Source organism: Rana temporaria, chromosome 3, assembly GCF_905171775.1.
Source record: "Rana temporaria chromosome 3, aRanTem1.1, whole genome shotgun sequence".
Classification (NCBI taxonomy): Eukaryota; Metazoa; Chordata; class Amphibia; order Anura; family Ranidae; genus Rana; species Rana temporaria.
Window position 1 is genome coordinate 200,983,818 of NC_053491.1, and position 14,766 is coordinate 200,998,583.

Genomic DNA, 14,766 nt, shown 5'->3' on the forward strand with positions numbered 1-14,766 from the left:
GATAAAAATGTAGAAATTTTGTTGTGAGGAGTATAGAAGTGCTTGAGTACCTCTACCTGTGGGATGGACGGTAGGGCCTCTTTCACATGGGCTGACTGATCAGGTCCGCCTGTCAGTTTTTTTTGGATGGACCCGATCGGACCATCCATTACCCTCCTATGGAACGGTGGCTGTAAAGTCCACCATAATATAAATGTACATGGTCACTGGCTTTGTACTTGGAGTTTTAAGAATGAGCCAGGATATACTCTGCACAGTGCATGAACCATATACACAGAAGAGAAAAAAATCGCTAGTAGCTGGGAAAGATGTTTTTTTGGTAGGCGAGAATTTGCATGTTTCTTCTGGCAAAAAAAATTTATTCCCAGAGAATATTTGTTGCAGGTCTTTAGTTCTAATTTAAATGTAATCTTTATTGGTTTTTTTTTTGTCACACTTCAATTTAAAATGTAACTAACAAACTATTGTTTTTATATAATTATTTTTAGTTGCTTACATAACATTGATGTTTTGCAAGTAAGTTTAAATGTAGGGTACTTGCAAAAAATTTATATATATATTTACAGCAGTAAAACCCAAAATAATATTGTGATTTAGCAATGCTGACTGAAAGTGCTCCACTAATGAATCTTACATTAGTCTGTTTTTGTGTTCTTCTTCTCAGACTCCTGGAAGAGTTGGCACTCAGAATTCTGAAACGGATCCTTCTTCAGCTCCTGGAAACACCGTTAACAATGAAAGCTCCTCTGAGGTCAGTTTTATTGTTTACTTTGTTGACCCCTCAGTTAAGTGTAGATTGCTTAATCCCAATTAGTTTGAGCATGTAAACCATGTTACTTGTCAAAATTCATGATTGTCAATAACACATTTACACTTTGGTGCACTAAAGAACAGCTAGTAAGAGCTCACAGCCTTGCAGCCTTTTCACACTTCCCATCACATTTAGGTATCCCTGGAAAGGCAATATTACCCCCATAGAAAAAAGAACCACATATTGTATTGGCGTATACAATTTTTGTGTGGATTTTTTATTTATTTTCTTAACTCCATGTTAAAGGGACACAGGAAATCTTTCAGCTTCCAGTTATACTGCCATCTACAGGAGGATTGGACTGTGGCAAGCAAAAAGCTTTAGTGCAATCCAGGATATCTCCACCTACTAGTGATTGTCTTAATTCAGGCTCAGAAATCTAAATGGAATCCACCAGGTTTGTCATTGCATCGCTTCAGTATTGAGGCTGTATGGCTTCTGTGAACATCGAGGACACGTACCTGCATGTCCCCTTCTTTCTAGCACATCAGCATTTTCTGCAGTTTGCTTTGGGTCTTAATGCACTTTCAAGTTTATTTGCACCTTGGATGTGCTGGTCCCAGTACTATCCCTCTTGTATTCTTATGGCATCCCAAGTGTGTGCAGCTTAGATGACCTCCTGGGGAGAAAACAGTTGGCTCAGGCTCTGTCGGACAATTGTTGCTGGAATTGACTCCTCATTTGGAGTTTCTGGGTCTAGTCCCTTAACTTCTCATCCCAGGTTAGTACTTTCCAGTCCAGGAGTAATTCTGTTTGGCTGATGAGGAGTCCTTATTAGTTTAGGGAATTCTGTTGTCAGGGGAATCATACCTCCTGATCAACATCTGGGTGTTTGAGGCAGTTTAGCTGTTTCTGCAGCATTGAACCATTCTGCTGAAGGGTCATCCGATCCAAATACAGGCAGACGGTGCCATGGCAGTGACATACAACCACCATCAAAGAGTAGGGATGAGCTCAGATGCTTTTGGATTCTAGTCCAAACCTGCCTGAGCTGTCCCGCCAGGCCAGCGTTTGAACCCAGAGGTGTTCCAGTGCTTACGTTGCAGATGAAAAATGCTGAATGTGGACCTCCTGGTCTCCAGGTTCAACAACATGCTGTGGACAGGTTTGTCTCCAAGTACAGGAATCCTGTAGTGGAAGCAATGGGTGCTCTAGTGGCTCCGAGGAATTGGTACGCCCTGATCTAATTTTTTCTTCTCTGAAACTTTTTCCTTGCCTGCTTTGCAGGATCAAGATGGAGGCCATTCCGGTGATCCTCATTGCACTGGATTGGCCCAGATGGATGTAATACTTCAACCTGGTAAAACTCCTGATGGATGCTGCATGGGCTTTACCTGATAATCTGTCATCCTGCTTCACAGTTGCTGACTTTAGTGGCATGGCTGTTAAAACCTAGGCTCTGAGGGACAGGAACATCTCTGAATCAGTTATTCCCACATTGTTAGAAACTAGGAAGTCTACTTCTTGCAAAGTCTATCATGTCATCATGGAAGGTGTATTTTACATGGTGTGAATCTTAGGGACTTCTATCCTGGAAGATGTTCCTTGGGATAAATCCTTATTTCTTAAACCTGGGTCTGGACCAGTGTTTGCTTCTCAGCCCTATCAAGAGTCAGGTTCCTGGTCTTGCTATCTTGTTTCACATCCTCTTTGCCTCACATGCCTTGATTAGGACTTTTGTACATGGAGTTTTCCATATAGCTTCCCTGTGACTCTGTAGGATCTGAAGCTGTTTCTCTCTGTGCTTCACAAACCTCCGCTTGAACCCATTGGATACTTTCCTCTATCTACTCCCACCTACAAGGTGGTATTCTTTTTAGACTTTACCTCTGCAAAGCAAGTGTCTAAACAGGTGGCCTTATCCTGCAAGGACCATTTTTTGTTTTTGCCTTAGGGACGAGGTTGTGTTGAGGCCAGGACTTCCTTCTTACCCAAGACAGTCTCTGCCTTTTATCTAAATCAGGGCATTGTTTATTTGACACTCACAAATTCATTCCATTGTCTGTGGTTCTGTAAATGTCTATCTATCAGTCACTGTTCCTATCGGGTAGGCAGATTCCCTTTTTATAATACTAAACTGATCCAGTTAGATTTCACTAGCTTGTTGAAAGCATAGGAGAACAGAGAGGGTGCATAGGCCTAGCACATAATCCTCCAATACGTGTTTTTTTATGTAATAAAATAGATTGTTGTTCCACCATTTATCGCTGGCTCAGACAGGCCACCAGTCAAGCTTATGGTTTTTAAGGATCAGGTTCCATTATTTCCTGTTAAAATGCACTCTCCTAGATTGGTGAGTGCTTTTTGCACTTTTGGCATCAGGTTCCTGTTTTTCAGGTGGGGGTGGCTGCCACCTGGTCTTCTGTGCACGTGTTTTCTATGTTCTACCAAGTGGGTGTTGAGGCCCCATCTGATGGCAGCTTCAGGCATAAGGTCTTTCAGGTGGTACTTTGAGCTGCTGTTGTCCCCAGTTCTCTATTGTTTTCTTGAGCCTGTTATTGTTCATTTTCTGTTCAGTTTTCTGTTTTTGATTTTCCCAAAGGTGAAAGACTTCCTGGATCCCTCAATAAGAAAGAAAGGGGATTGCTGTGCATTTTGTAAAATCCTTTTCTTAGAGTCTATTGAGGGAGACGTCTCCTGTGTTTATATTCATGCTCTTGGTACTGCTTTGCTACAAAATGGAGGCATGCCAATAGTAGTAGGTGTTGTCTCGTGATGGGCTGTAGTTTTTATGTTTGCCAGTGACCAATCCTTTATTAGGCCGCAGTACAACATGAAGGTAAAGGACTTCAGTATAGGATTTTTGTACTTGGAATAAAAATCTATGCTCTTTTTTTCTTCCTTTTATGCTTTTGGGAAAGTGAAAGCAGGTTAGCATATCTGTCAGGACTTTATTGTGGTGTCCTGCATTGGGTAGGTTTCCCCTCACATGCTGTCCAGGTGACAGGTATTTGCTGGGAACATAAAGTGAGGAAAAATCTCCCCATAGAAGACGTACAGCATTAAAAGTACTTTTATAATGGAGCAGAGCGTATAACCTCCATCAGAGTTTTATTGTCTTCATTTTGGCACTTGGCCTTTCTTTCTAAGTTGGCGAGAAGTGGTAAGAGCAGTACTTAAGCAGAATTAAGTGTAAAGCCTGGTACACACCAGACAGAAGCCGACCTAGCTGTCTCTCACACGGGCTGAATGTCAACCGTTTTTTATTGAACCGGCTGATGTCGCCCAAAATTTGGCCGATGTGTTCTAGGCCTTAGTAAGAGACTGCTTAGTGTATGAGAAAGTGCCTGTCATGCTATTGAGAGACTATGGGGTTGATTTACTAAAGGCAAATAGACTAAGCACTTTGCAAAGTGCAGTTGCTCCAGAGCTTCATAAATGAGGTAAAGATTCCCTTTGCACATGATTGGATGATGGAAGTCGGCAGAACTTCTGCTCATTTACTTAGCTCTGGAGAAACTGCTTTTGCAGAGGGCATCTGCACTTTGCAAAATGCACAGTCGATTCCCTATAAACCATAAGCCTTGGTCTGCTGAGCTCTCCTTTTCTCTGGGAATACAGGCTAATTATTTACCCTTTTTTTATTTTTAGCTTTGGATGGTGCAGGGAAAACCCTTGCCCATGTATTTTTTTGTTTGCTCTTTGTGTATCATTGTGGAAATTTCCCTTGGCCTCAAACTTTCTGTTGTGAGAAGAAATCTCAAAGTTATGTAAATTCTCCCTCCTAAAGCTTAGTACACACAATTAGAAAATCGGACGAAAATGACCTCTTTTGAAACGATCGTAGGACAATCAGGTTGTTGTCACATTATCACGCTTTTGAGAGCCCAAACATGACAGTTTATGCAAAACTATCTGAAGGGACAAATTTTTTCTCATGATACTGGAATGTACGATATTCACTTTATCAGTACAGTATTTGTCTGAAAAAAAAATCGCAAGACCATGCATGTTCGACAATTAAAGAATACAATACAACACATTACATCACTTCCAAATTTCTATTCTTATGTACAAGAATTTTCATACGTTGAGTGACCTCTTAATTTTCAATATGAGGCTAGCATGCAAAAGAAAAGACGATCATTCGTCTGATGTTCTCATACTGTGTACGAGGCTTTAGACCAGCCCTTCTTTTTTACCCCAGAGGAACCCTTGAAATAATTTACAGGTCTCGGGGAACCCATGCCAAAATTATTTCATCAGGGGTCAGTGGAAATAATTCTCCTTACATCGGTGGTCAATGGGAAGAATGCCGCTTACATTGGTAGTCAATGGGAAGAATGCCCTTTACATTGGTAGTCCGTATGAAAAAATTAATTCTTACAGTAGTGGTCAAAATGCCACAGAGGGCTAAATGTTCATTGGTCTCATACCACTAGATCTGTCCAGTGGCGTTGGCCTTCGAGCCATGGAGGCACCATAAGAGGGGAGGTCAATTAACACCAGCTCAAGCAACCCCTAACAACCTCTGGAGGAACCCTGGTTGAGAATACCTGCTTTAGACTGTTGTCCTGGTATATATGTCCACTTTGGAAGATATTCCCTTACTTTTTGTTCTGGGGACAACTTTAAAGAGAACTCTCCCCAATGGCAGACGGCAATAAAAAGAGGATCTAACTAATCTCCGCCTAGAGATACTCTTTACTCTTTTGGTTCCTTAGTAACTGACACATACAGCTAGAAACTGAATGGATTTAGTGTATTTCACCAAAAAAAGTCTACAAAAGTTATACAGGATAATGAAATATGTTTTCAACATGTGCTTTATCCATGTGAGATAAGTTGTGTTCATCAGCTAAGATGTTGCGCAGAGTACCTAAAGTCGTGTCATTTCACAGGGGTTCATCTGTCCTTTATGTATGGCCATGTTTGTCACTTCCACTGAGCTCTCTGCACATTACCAGAGTGAGCATGAAGAGGCAGGAACAAGGAGGCCGCAGCCACAGAGTAACCTACCTGATGCAACCGTGGGTCCTTTACGCTTCTCAAAACCAGTAGATTGTTCAATTTATCTCTGCATTAATTCTCCAGCCTTAGAAGCTCTAATCCTCTGCTGTAAAAATCATAGAGGTCTTTTAGCTTGGGTGTTCTTTTTTTTTTTTATCAGTAGCAGCTTGGGTGTTCTTTATTTTCCAATCTACACACTGCAGTCCAAAATATATAGATATATGCATTAATCATGTGTGCCCTTCTACTGATTACTGCATTTCTTTAGCTGGCCTCTATACAGTATAGTAACTGTTTTTATTTGTCTGCTCTGGCTCAGGTATAGCAGATTCCTGTGATTGATAGACTGAGGAAGCAAAGAAAGAAAATAACAAAAAATATTCAATGCATACAGTTTTTTCTCTTACGTTCATGGACGGACACAGCCTTAATCTTGACAAAGTGGGAATTGGCCTTCCTTTAGGAGTGACTAGGCAGAAAGTGTTAACTTCAAAGCTGAACAGCCCCGCCCAGGGGGCGGTCCTACTTGCTATATCCCCTCAGCCTGCACCAAGCAGTTCAGTTTTTTTCTGCCTAGTTAAGGAGAAGACATGGCTCCCTTCGGGCCCATAGGCCTGGAGGCTTTATTTCAAATCATTTTTTGGTATTTTATTCCTGTGATCTTCGATCAACTGCCGACTGGGCGACAGGCTGGATCCCAGATCCTTGTAGTCCCCCCCAGTTCGGCCATCGAGCGCGTGCCGACCATAGTTACCCACTGGGTCGTCCACGACATGCCCGTCGCTCTACGGGTGGCCTGTGAGCTAGACGCTCCAGGGCACGCATATGACCGGTCTATAGGGCCGAGTCGCAGCAGCCGGGCCGACAATCACCTCCGTTACCATGCGGGAGATGGTCTGTCCAGGATGCTTCCAGCACAACCCTCAAGAAGGGTAAGTAGTAATCCCCTGCTTCGGCAGGAAGACAGAGCTGGGCATCCTGGGAGAGGTGAGTAAAGGGCCTTATCCCCCTTCCCCCCCTCCCTCCCTTCCCTCTTCCTTAGACTCTCTGAGCTAGCTGCTGGGCAGTCGTGCGAGGAATAGTGTCCAAGGCCTTGTACTAGTTGGTCAGCTAGGGCTACCTCGTTCGAGGAAGCCTGACGTGCTTGTAACCCATTGAGCAGCATCTTTGCCCATTTCGTGAGTGTCTGAGACACCAGGGCCCCAACTATGGTTGGGCGTACCGCCGAACCCACTACCGTGTACAGGTTGTGGGTTATCGCCTCAGCCTTCTTGTCCGCGGGGTCTTTGAAGGCGGGAGCCCCCTCCACCAGTATGGTGGTTAGCTTGTTTAATCTGGACACAGGAGGGTCCTCTGACAGGGTCGAGGTCCAATATTACGTCGCACGACCGCGCAATTGTCAGTTAAAGCGACGCAGTGCCGAATCGCAAAAAGTGGCCAGGTCCTTTAGCTGCCTAAAGGTCCGGGTCTTAAGTGGTTAAGTACAATTATGGGGCGGCTCACTCTCTAGTGAGAACGTTTGTACAGGGGGTTCGGCATACGGCCCCTCCGGTCCATCCTCCACTACCTTTTGTGGGGATTTGAATAGCAGACATCCCTTGGCGTCTACCGCTATGAGAGTACCTGCTGTCGCAAGGTCCCATACGTCATCCTGCTTTACAGTCAACAGCCCTAATGGCATGACCTCTAGGTGCCTCAGAAACCACGTTTGAGAACATTAGGGAAGTTCCCTTGTTGACACTTTTTCAGAAAGTGGTCCTTTTGGTGGCTGTTAGGTCAGTTAAGATGGGTTCTGAGCTGGCAGCCTTGACATGAAAGGCTCCCTATCTGATCTTCCACAAGGATAAGGTGGTGCTGCGTCCACAGCCTTTTTTTCTTCCTAAGGTCATTTCGACCTTCAATCTCAAGGAAGACATTGTACTGCCATCCTTGTGTCCTCATCTGTCGAATCCTAAGGAGACGATGTGGCATTCCTTGGATGTTGTCCGAGCTCCGAGAATATACTTGTCTGTTACTGTTAAAAAGTAAAGTGTAGCGCCGGTGTAACTCAGTTCTTCCCGGGATTCCCCAGACAGAGTAAGACACTCCTGAACCAGGAGTGATCAAATTATATCCCCCACAGGTGTGGTGAATAAACTTGTAATATCACCCTTGTGAATGCTATATATAAACAAAGAGAATTGTACGTGAATCGGTATATGTGCCCATATACTGAGAAATGACAAAATTTCCCAAAATAAATAGATGAGGTGATCAACCTAACCAAACACCAATATGTTCAACTAGTGTTAGTGCAGGTCCCTGGGGATCATTTCAGCAAATACATAAACTTGGAAACAATATAAATAATATTAGTAACCACAAGGGAGGGTGTCAAATCTCCCAATGTTCAGTCATTTGCATATAAACTGAACAACAACCATAAACTTGGAAAGTCTTTGGAGGAAAAACCCCTACAGTCCTTGTGGACAGTTTAAACAGAAGTATAGTCCTTCCTCTTGTTAGTGGTAATAAACAATTATATATCCTTCCCACTTGTATGAACTTGTTGAGATAAGATTTTTCAGCAACACATTCCAATCAACTCAGAAGGGATAGTAAATGGATACTCTTACCAGATTCCAATGACCCACTGCTCATCATACGATGGGTGGGTCTCCAATGCTTGTATGGGCCGATTGCCCTCTCTGGTGTCCCTTGCGGTGGTATCCTCCCAAAACTCTTCAGAGTCTGTATGATGTCAAGATGTTTGCTAATAGAAGAATTATACTCACAATCCAGGGGGGATCGGATATTTCCAAAGAATGGTTGGTAAAACGTAGTAGTGCCAATTATTGATCACACCAGGGTATGTGAGGAAAAAAGAGAAAAAAGGAACTCCTCATAGTGTAAAAAAGTTGTGATTTAACCACTTAAGCCCCGGACCAATATGCAGCCTAAAGACCCAAGGTGTTTTTACAGTTCGGGACTGCGTCGCTTTAACAGACAATTGCGCGGTCGTGCGACGTGGCTCCCAAACAAAATTGGCGTCCTTTTTTCCCCACAAATAGAGCTTTCTTTTGGTGGTATTTGATCACATCTGCGGTTTTTAGTTTTTGCGCTATAAACAAAAATAGAGCGACAATTTTGAAAAAAAAAGCAATATTTTTTACTTTTTGCTGTAATAAATATCCCCCAAAAACATATATAAAAAAAAATTTTTTCCTCAGTTTAGGCCGATACGTATTCTTCTACCTATTTTTAGTAAAAAAAATCGCAATAAGCGTTTATCGATTGGTTTGCGCAAAATTTATAGTGTTTACAAAATAGGGGATAGTTTTATTGCATTTTTTTTTTTTATTTTTTTTTTACTACTAATGGCGGCGATCAGCAATTTTTTTCGTGACTGCGACATTATGGCGGACACTTCGGACAATTTTGACACATTTTTGGGACCATTGTCATTTTCACAGCAAAAAATGCATTTAAATTGCATTCTTTATTGTGAAAATGACAGTTGCAGTTTGGGAGTTAACCACAGGTGGCGCTGTAGGAGTTAGGGTGCACCTAGTATGTGTTTACAACTGTTTGGGGGTGTGGCTGTAGGAATGACGTCATCGATCGTGTCTTCCCTATAAAGGGAATGACGCGATCGATGCGCCGCCATAGTGAAGGACGGGGAAGCCGTGTTTACACACGGCTCTCCTCGTTCTTCAGCTCCGGGGAGCGATCGCGACGGAGCGGCTATAAACAAATAGCCGCGCCGTGGTCCCGGATCGCTCCCCGAGCGGACCCGACCTCCGCATGTAGCGGGGGGGGTCCCGATCGGACCCCCCACCCGCTAATAGGCGAGGACGTACGTGTACGCCCATGTGCCTGTACGTGCCATATTGTGGACGTATATGTACATGCGGGGGTCGGGAACTGGTTAATAAAAAACTTCAAGCTGGTGTCACTACACAAAGTCAACACTCTGGATAAAATTTCACAGTAAAATTCAGTGGGGAAATCCAAAAAAACAATCCAAACAGAAAACATGCAGCAAGTATAAACTTCATTGCCCTGTAACTAGGCAGAAGAAATCCACAGAATGTTGCAGATGATGGCGGTATGACCTGTGTACCCTACCGGTTTCGTCTCGATTTGGACTTCTACTGGGGTGTGTACACGGGCCTGCGCCATCCTCTGCCTATATATAGCAAAAACCCACCTGTCTGGAATCGTTCCCCGCTCAGCAGCCGGTTCGGGCGTGCGTTCCAATCAAGGAATGATGTCTCGAGCTGCGCTCCAAGATCCGGAAGTAGTGGGGAGCGTCATGGCCAATAGTAAGGCATAGTGCTTATGCTTGTCCACCTCCTGATAGGAGGACGTCTCCTACTGTGTTCCCATTGGGTAAGGGCAGGCGTGCGTTCCGCCAGACCGGCGTCATGACATCACGCACATGCGCCCTCTATGTCCACCTGACGTATGTCCACGTGTCACGATGCGCTCCACGCCTCGTTCCCACGCTCTGTAACCAAATAGATTACAGGCCCATGAATATGGCAGCGGCATCTTGTGGACAAATAAGGGTAGTGCTCTTCACAGAAGTCATTGACGTAAAGGCAAATAATTGTAAAGCCCACAGTTCCCTCCTATGGAAAACCAGAGATATAGAAATCAAAGTGTTCCAACATTCACCGGGAAAATGAGGAACTATATGCCAGGGTTTTGAGTCCAGACAGATGGGATGATACTAGCCAAGATAAACCATACTTGAAAAATTAGGAACTAAATAACTTATCAGACCAAAACCTATATCTAAATGGGACATTATTAGAAACCACGATATTAAGCCTGGTTGATGAAGGCGTTAACGTCCCATTCTACGTTTAATCCATATGGAACAAAACTCTTCAATTGGAAAATCCAAAATACCTCCAGCTTAGACACGCCCCTGGTTTTAGGTTCCCCCCTCCAATGGGGAACAAACCTGTCTATAATCTGGAAGCTTGTCCCCTCCAATTTTTTATGTCTTTCTACATAGTGTCTGGGAACGGTGTGGTTGGTACGGCCCTTCAAAATCTTGGCTACATGTTCACCTACCCTTGTGGAAAAGCTTCGTATGGTACGACCAACGTACTGTTTTCCACAAGGGCAGGTGATCAGATACACTATGTGAGTTGTAGCACACGTAAAAAAATGACGCATGGGATATTCTATTCCCGTGTATGTGGATTTAAAACTTGTGGTCTTCTTCCTACCACATGTATTATTAATGCACACTGAGCATCTCCTACAAGGATGGTAGCCTTTTGAAAGAGGAAAAAAAGAAGGCTTTATGTCAGAGACATTTGGGGCAATCTGGTTCCTCAATGAAGAGGCCCCTCTATATATTATTCCGGCATTGTCAGGAAGCGATGGCCCCAAAATGCCATCACTTTTCAAAATTTCCCAGTGTCTATAAATAATGCCCTTTATCTGTCTGTACTGTACCGAAAAAGAGGTAAAAAAAGAATTTTTAAACTTAGACTCTCGTGCGACTCTGTGTCGTGTCACGGTGAGTAAGTTTCTGTCAATCATTGCCACTCTATTAATTTCCCTGTCTATCAGAGGGCCCGAATACCCTTTATCCATGAACCTCTGCTTGAGGGTCTGCGCCTGCACCTGATAATCCTCAACGTTTGAGCAGTTACGTCTGATGCGCAACAACTGGCTCTTAGGTACCGAGGACAACCAGGATGGATGGTGGCAGCTGTCCACCGGTATGTATCCGTTCCGATCGGTACTCTTGAAGTATGTTCTGGTAACCAGCTGTTTGTTTTGGACAAAGATCTCCAAATCCAAGAAGTGGATGCTAGAGTAATTAGCCTCGTAGGAGAGGCTAATACCCAAGTCATTAGAATTCAGAATAGTCATGAATTCAGTAAGGGACTCTTGATCCCCCCTCCATAGGAGGAGGAGGTCGTCTATGATTCGAGCCCAGAGTACTACTTCTGGTCGATTGTAAGCATAGACGACATCCTCCTCCCACTTGGCCATAAATATGTTGGCCAAGCTGGGGGCAAATTTAGCCCCCATTGCCACTCCTTTGCGTTGAATGTAATATTCACCACTGTACCAAAAATAATTATGCGCAGTGGCAAACCGCAAAAGGTCCATAATGAAACCCTTTTGTATGGCAGGAAAGGCCTCAGATCGCTTCAAAAAACATTCAACTGCTTGATGTCCTAGGTTGTGAGCGATACTAGTGTATAAAGAAGCGACATCCGCTGTGACCAGCAAGATGTCCTCCTCATACACTATGTCCTGAAGGAGAGAGATAACGTGCCTGGTGTCATTTAGGTAGGAGGGAATATCCTTGACTATAGGCTGGAGATGGAAGTCAATGTATTTGCCCAAACGTGCTGTGACGGAATTGATCCCACTAATAATAGGCCTCCCCGGTGGGTGCACACTATCTTTATGAATTTTAGGTAAAAAGTACATCACCGGGATGCGTGGTACTTTTGGGATCAGATAAGCTCGTTCTTTTTTATACAAAATCCCCTTGCGGGTCCCATCTTCAATAAGTTTTGTCAGTGAGGTTTTGAAAACATTAGTGGGATTGGAAGGTAATTTGGTGTAGGTTTCAGTATCTCCTAATATTCTAAGCATTTCCTCATGGTAGGCCGATTTGTCGAGGATCACGATTCCTCCCCCTTTATCCGCCGGGCGGATGATAAGATCCTTACGTTCACATAAACTCCTTAGGCCCTTCTTGATATTAGGGTCAGAGTAAGTATGTTTAAGCGGGAGGTCATCCAGGTCTTTCAGAACCAAATCCCTAAAAACCTTCACACTAGGTGCCATCGGGCAAGGTGGGTTAAATAGAGATGGGTTCGAGAGACCTGTGTGGATGATTTCTGAAGTCACTTCTGGGAGGTTAGGCCTAGTTGGATTACTTAGGAAATATCGTTGAATATTGAGCTTGCGCACAAATGTCTGAACGTCTATAAATGTATTAAATTTGTTCATGCTTTTTGTCTGTTACTGCTCCGTTCCGGAGTTCAGACTCACTGTTTGTTTCGGTGGCTGGTCCCAAGAAGGGCCCAGCGGTCTCATCGGCCACCATTTCGAGGTGGATCTGACAGATCCTGATCAGGCTTACGCCATAAAGGGTCGGGCGCCTCCCTGTCACAATGCATTCGACCAGGGCAATGGTGCCTCTTGGGCTTTCTGACATCAAGTGTCTGTTTCCCAGGTGTGTAAGGCGGCGACCTGGTCGCCCGGTTACACTTTCACTAAACTTTACAAGTTGATGTGAGTGCATCTTCTGATGCTTTTTCGGCCGCAAAGTTTTGCAGGCAGCTGTTACAACTCCTCAGTTGAGGAGCTCTGTTTTGTTTTGGGGTGAAGTTTAAATTTATGCTGTTCCCACCCCTCATTTTGACACTGCTTTGGGACATCCCACTTTGTCAAGATTAAGGCTGTGTCCCTCCATGAACGAAAGAGAAAATAGGATTTTATACTCCACCGTAAAATCCTTTTCTCTGAGTTCATGGATGGACACAGCACCCACCCCTCTTCTTTTTAAGTTTGTACTGCTTGCTACGAACTGAACTGCTTGGTGCAGGCTGTTCAGCTTTGAAGTTGTTAACACTTTCTGCCTAGTCACTCCTAAAGTAAGGCTAATTCCCACTTTGTCAAGATTAAGGCTGTGTCTGTCCATGAACTCAGAGAAAGGATTTTTTTTACGGTGAGTATAAAATCCTATTTTTTTTTTTTTTTTTTTTACTTCCCAAATAAATTCCCTTTTACTTTCAACTAAAATAGTTGATATAAAAGTGTGTGTGTCTTTCCTTTTGGCAACCAGTCACGAAAGGGTTTCTATATTATGGTTTCTATATTTGTCAACAATGTGTACGATTGAAATTAGAAGACAGGAATCGGAAATGCTGAGTAGACGCGTTTCGCACACTTCACATGCGCTAACTAAGCGCACGTGAAGTGTGCGAAACTCATCTACCCAGCATTCCGATTCCTGTAGTTTTGGCAATGTCCAAATAAAAAAGATTTTGATCTACAGTGGGGTGCGGCCATTTCTTCTAATTTCATTGTGTGCGAAAGCGAGCACCTACTGGATCATTAGGCTTCCTGTTCTCACCTGGAGCGACGGGTGTGTCTTTTTCCAATGTGTACAATTGCCTCAGATACTGTAGCTGCAGATTCTGATACCTATTATAGACCTCTAAATTAAAGACATCATCTCTCCCTTCTCATTGTCTCAGACAGCAGCAGGAGTCATTCATTCCCACTGCTGTCAATCACAGCCAGTGAGGAGGGAGTGGGGGCAGTCCCGAACTGTGTGCGTCAATGCATGGAGTCCCCCCATTAGTAAGTGTCTTGCTGTGGTGGGTACTCAGCACAGGGTAGGAGCCAGGAGTGCTGTTGGGGGACCCGACAAAAGGAGGATTGGGGCTACTCTGTGCAAAACGATATCACAGAACAGATAAGTATGACATGTTTGTTATTAACCACCTCCCACCCGGCCACTGCACATATACAGCCGGTGGGTGCTTCCTCCTTCTGAGTGGACATTCTGGAACGTCCCTCAGAAGGAGGGGAATCGCCGGTGCCTGCGCCGTGATCCTGATGCGCTCGTGTCACCTGGACATGGCGCATCTATGATCGTCAGGAGGGCTCTGTAATTGGCCCTCCTGATCACATGATGGCTGTGTCTAATCACAGCCGTCATGTGATGTAAATAGAGATCTTAATCTTTTTCCAATCCAGCAGACGTAAGAGGGTGTAAAGAAGGTTTCGGAGCTCATGGGGATGTTGTGAGGAGGCAGAAAAACATAGTAAGAAACTATTTCAGGAAATATAGATTACAGGGACTTTAAGTAGTGGATGGGCATATATTTTAATGCAAAAAAAATTGGTGTCATCGCTCTCACTCTCTCATACTGGTCACTGGAAGTTCAACATGGCACCTCATGGCAAAGTACTCCTCTGGGGATCTGAAAAAAATAATTATTGTTCTACATAAAGATGGACTAGGCTAT

At 43.9% G+C, this 14,766-nt stretch overlaps 1 protein-coding gene across 2 annotated transcripts in view; it reads left to right on the forward strand.

Moving 5' to 3' along the window:
* EEA1 (early endosome antigen 1) overlaps positions 1 to 14,766 on the forward strand; it is a 160,229-nt gene that overhangs the window by 25,935 nt on the left and 119,528 nt on the right. Inside the window, exons 2-3 of one of the 2 annotated variants that reach the window (XM_040344133.1) lie at positions 665 to 751; positions 5,653 to 5,781. In XM_040344133.1, the coding sequence (XP_040200067.1) occupies positions 665 to 751; positions 5,653 to 5,781 (216 nt within the window). The remainder of the gene's footprint in view (positions 1 to 664; positions 752 to 5,652; positions 5,782 to 14,766) is intronic. The other variant, XM_040344134.1, reaches the window with a different exon arrangement.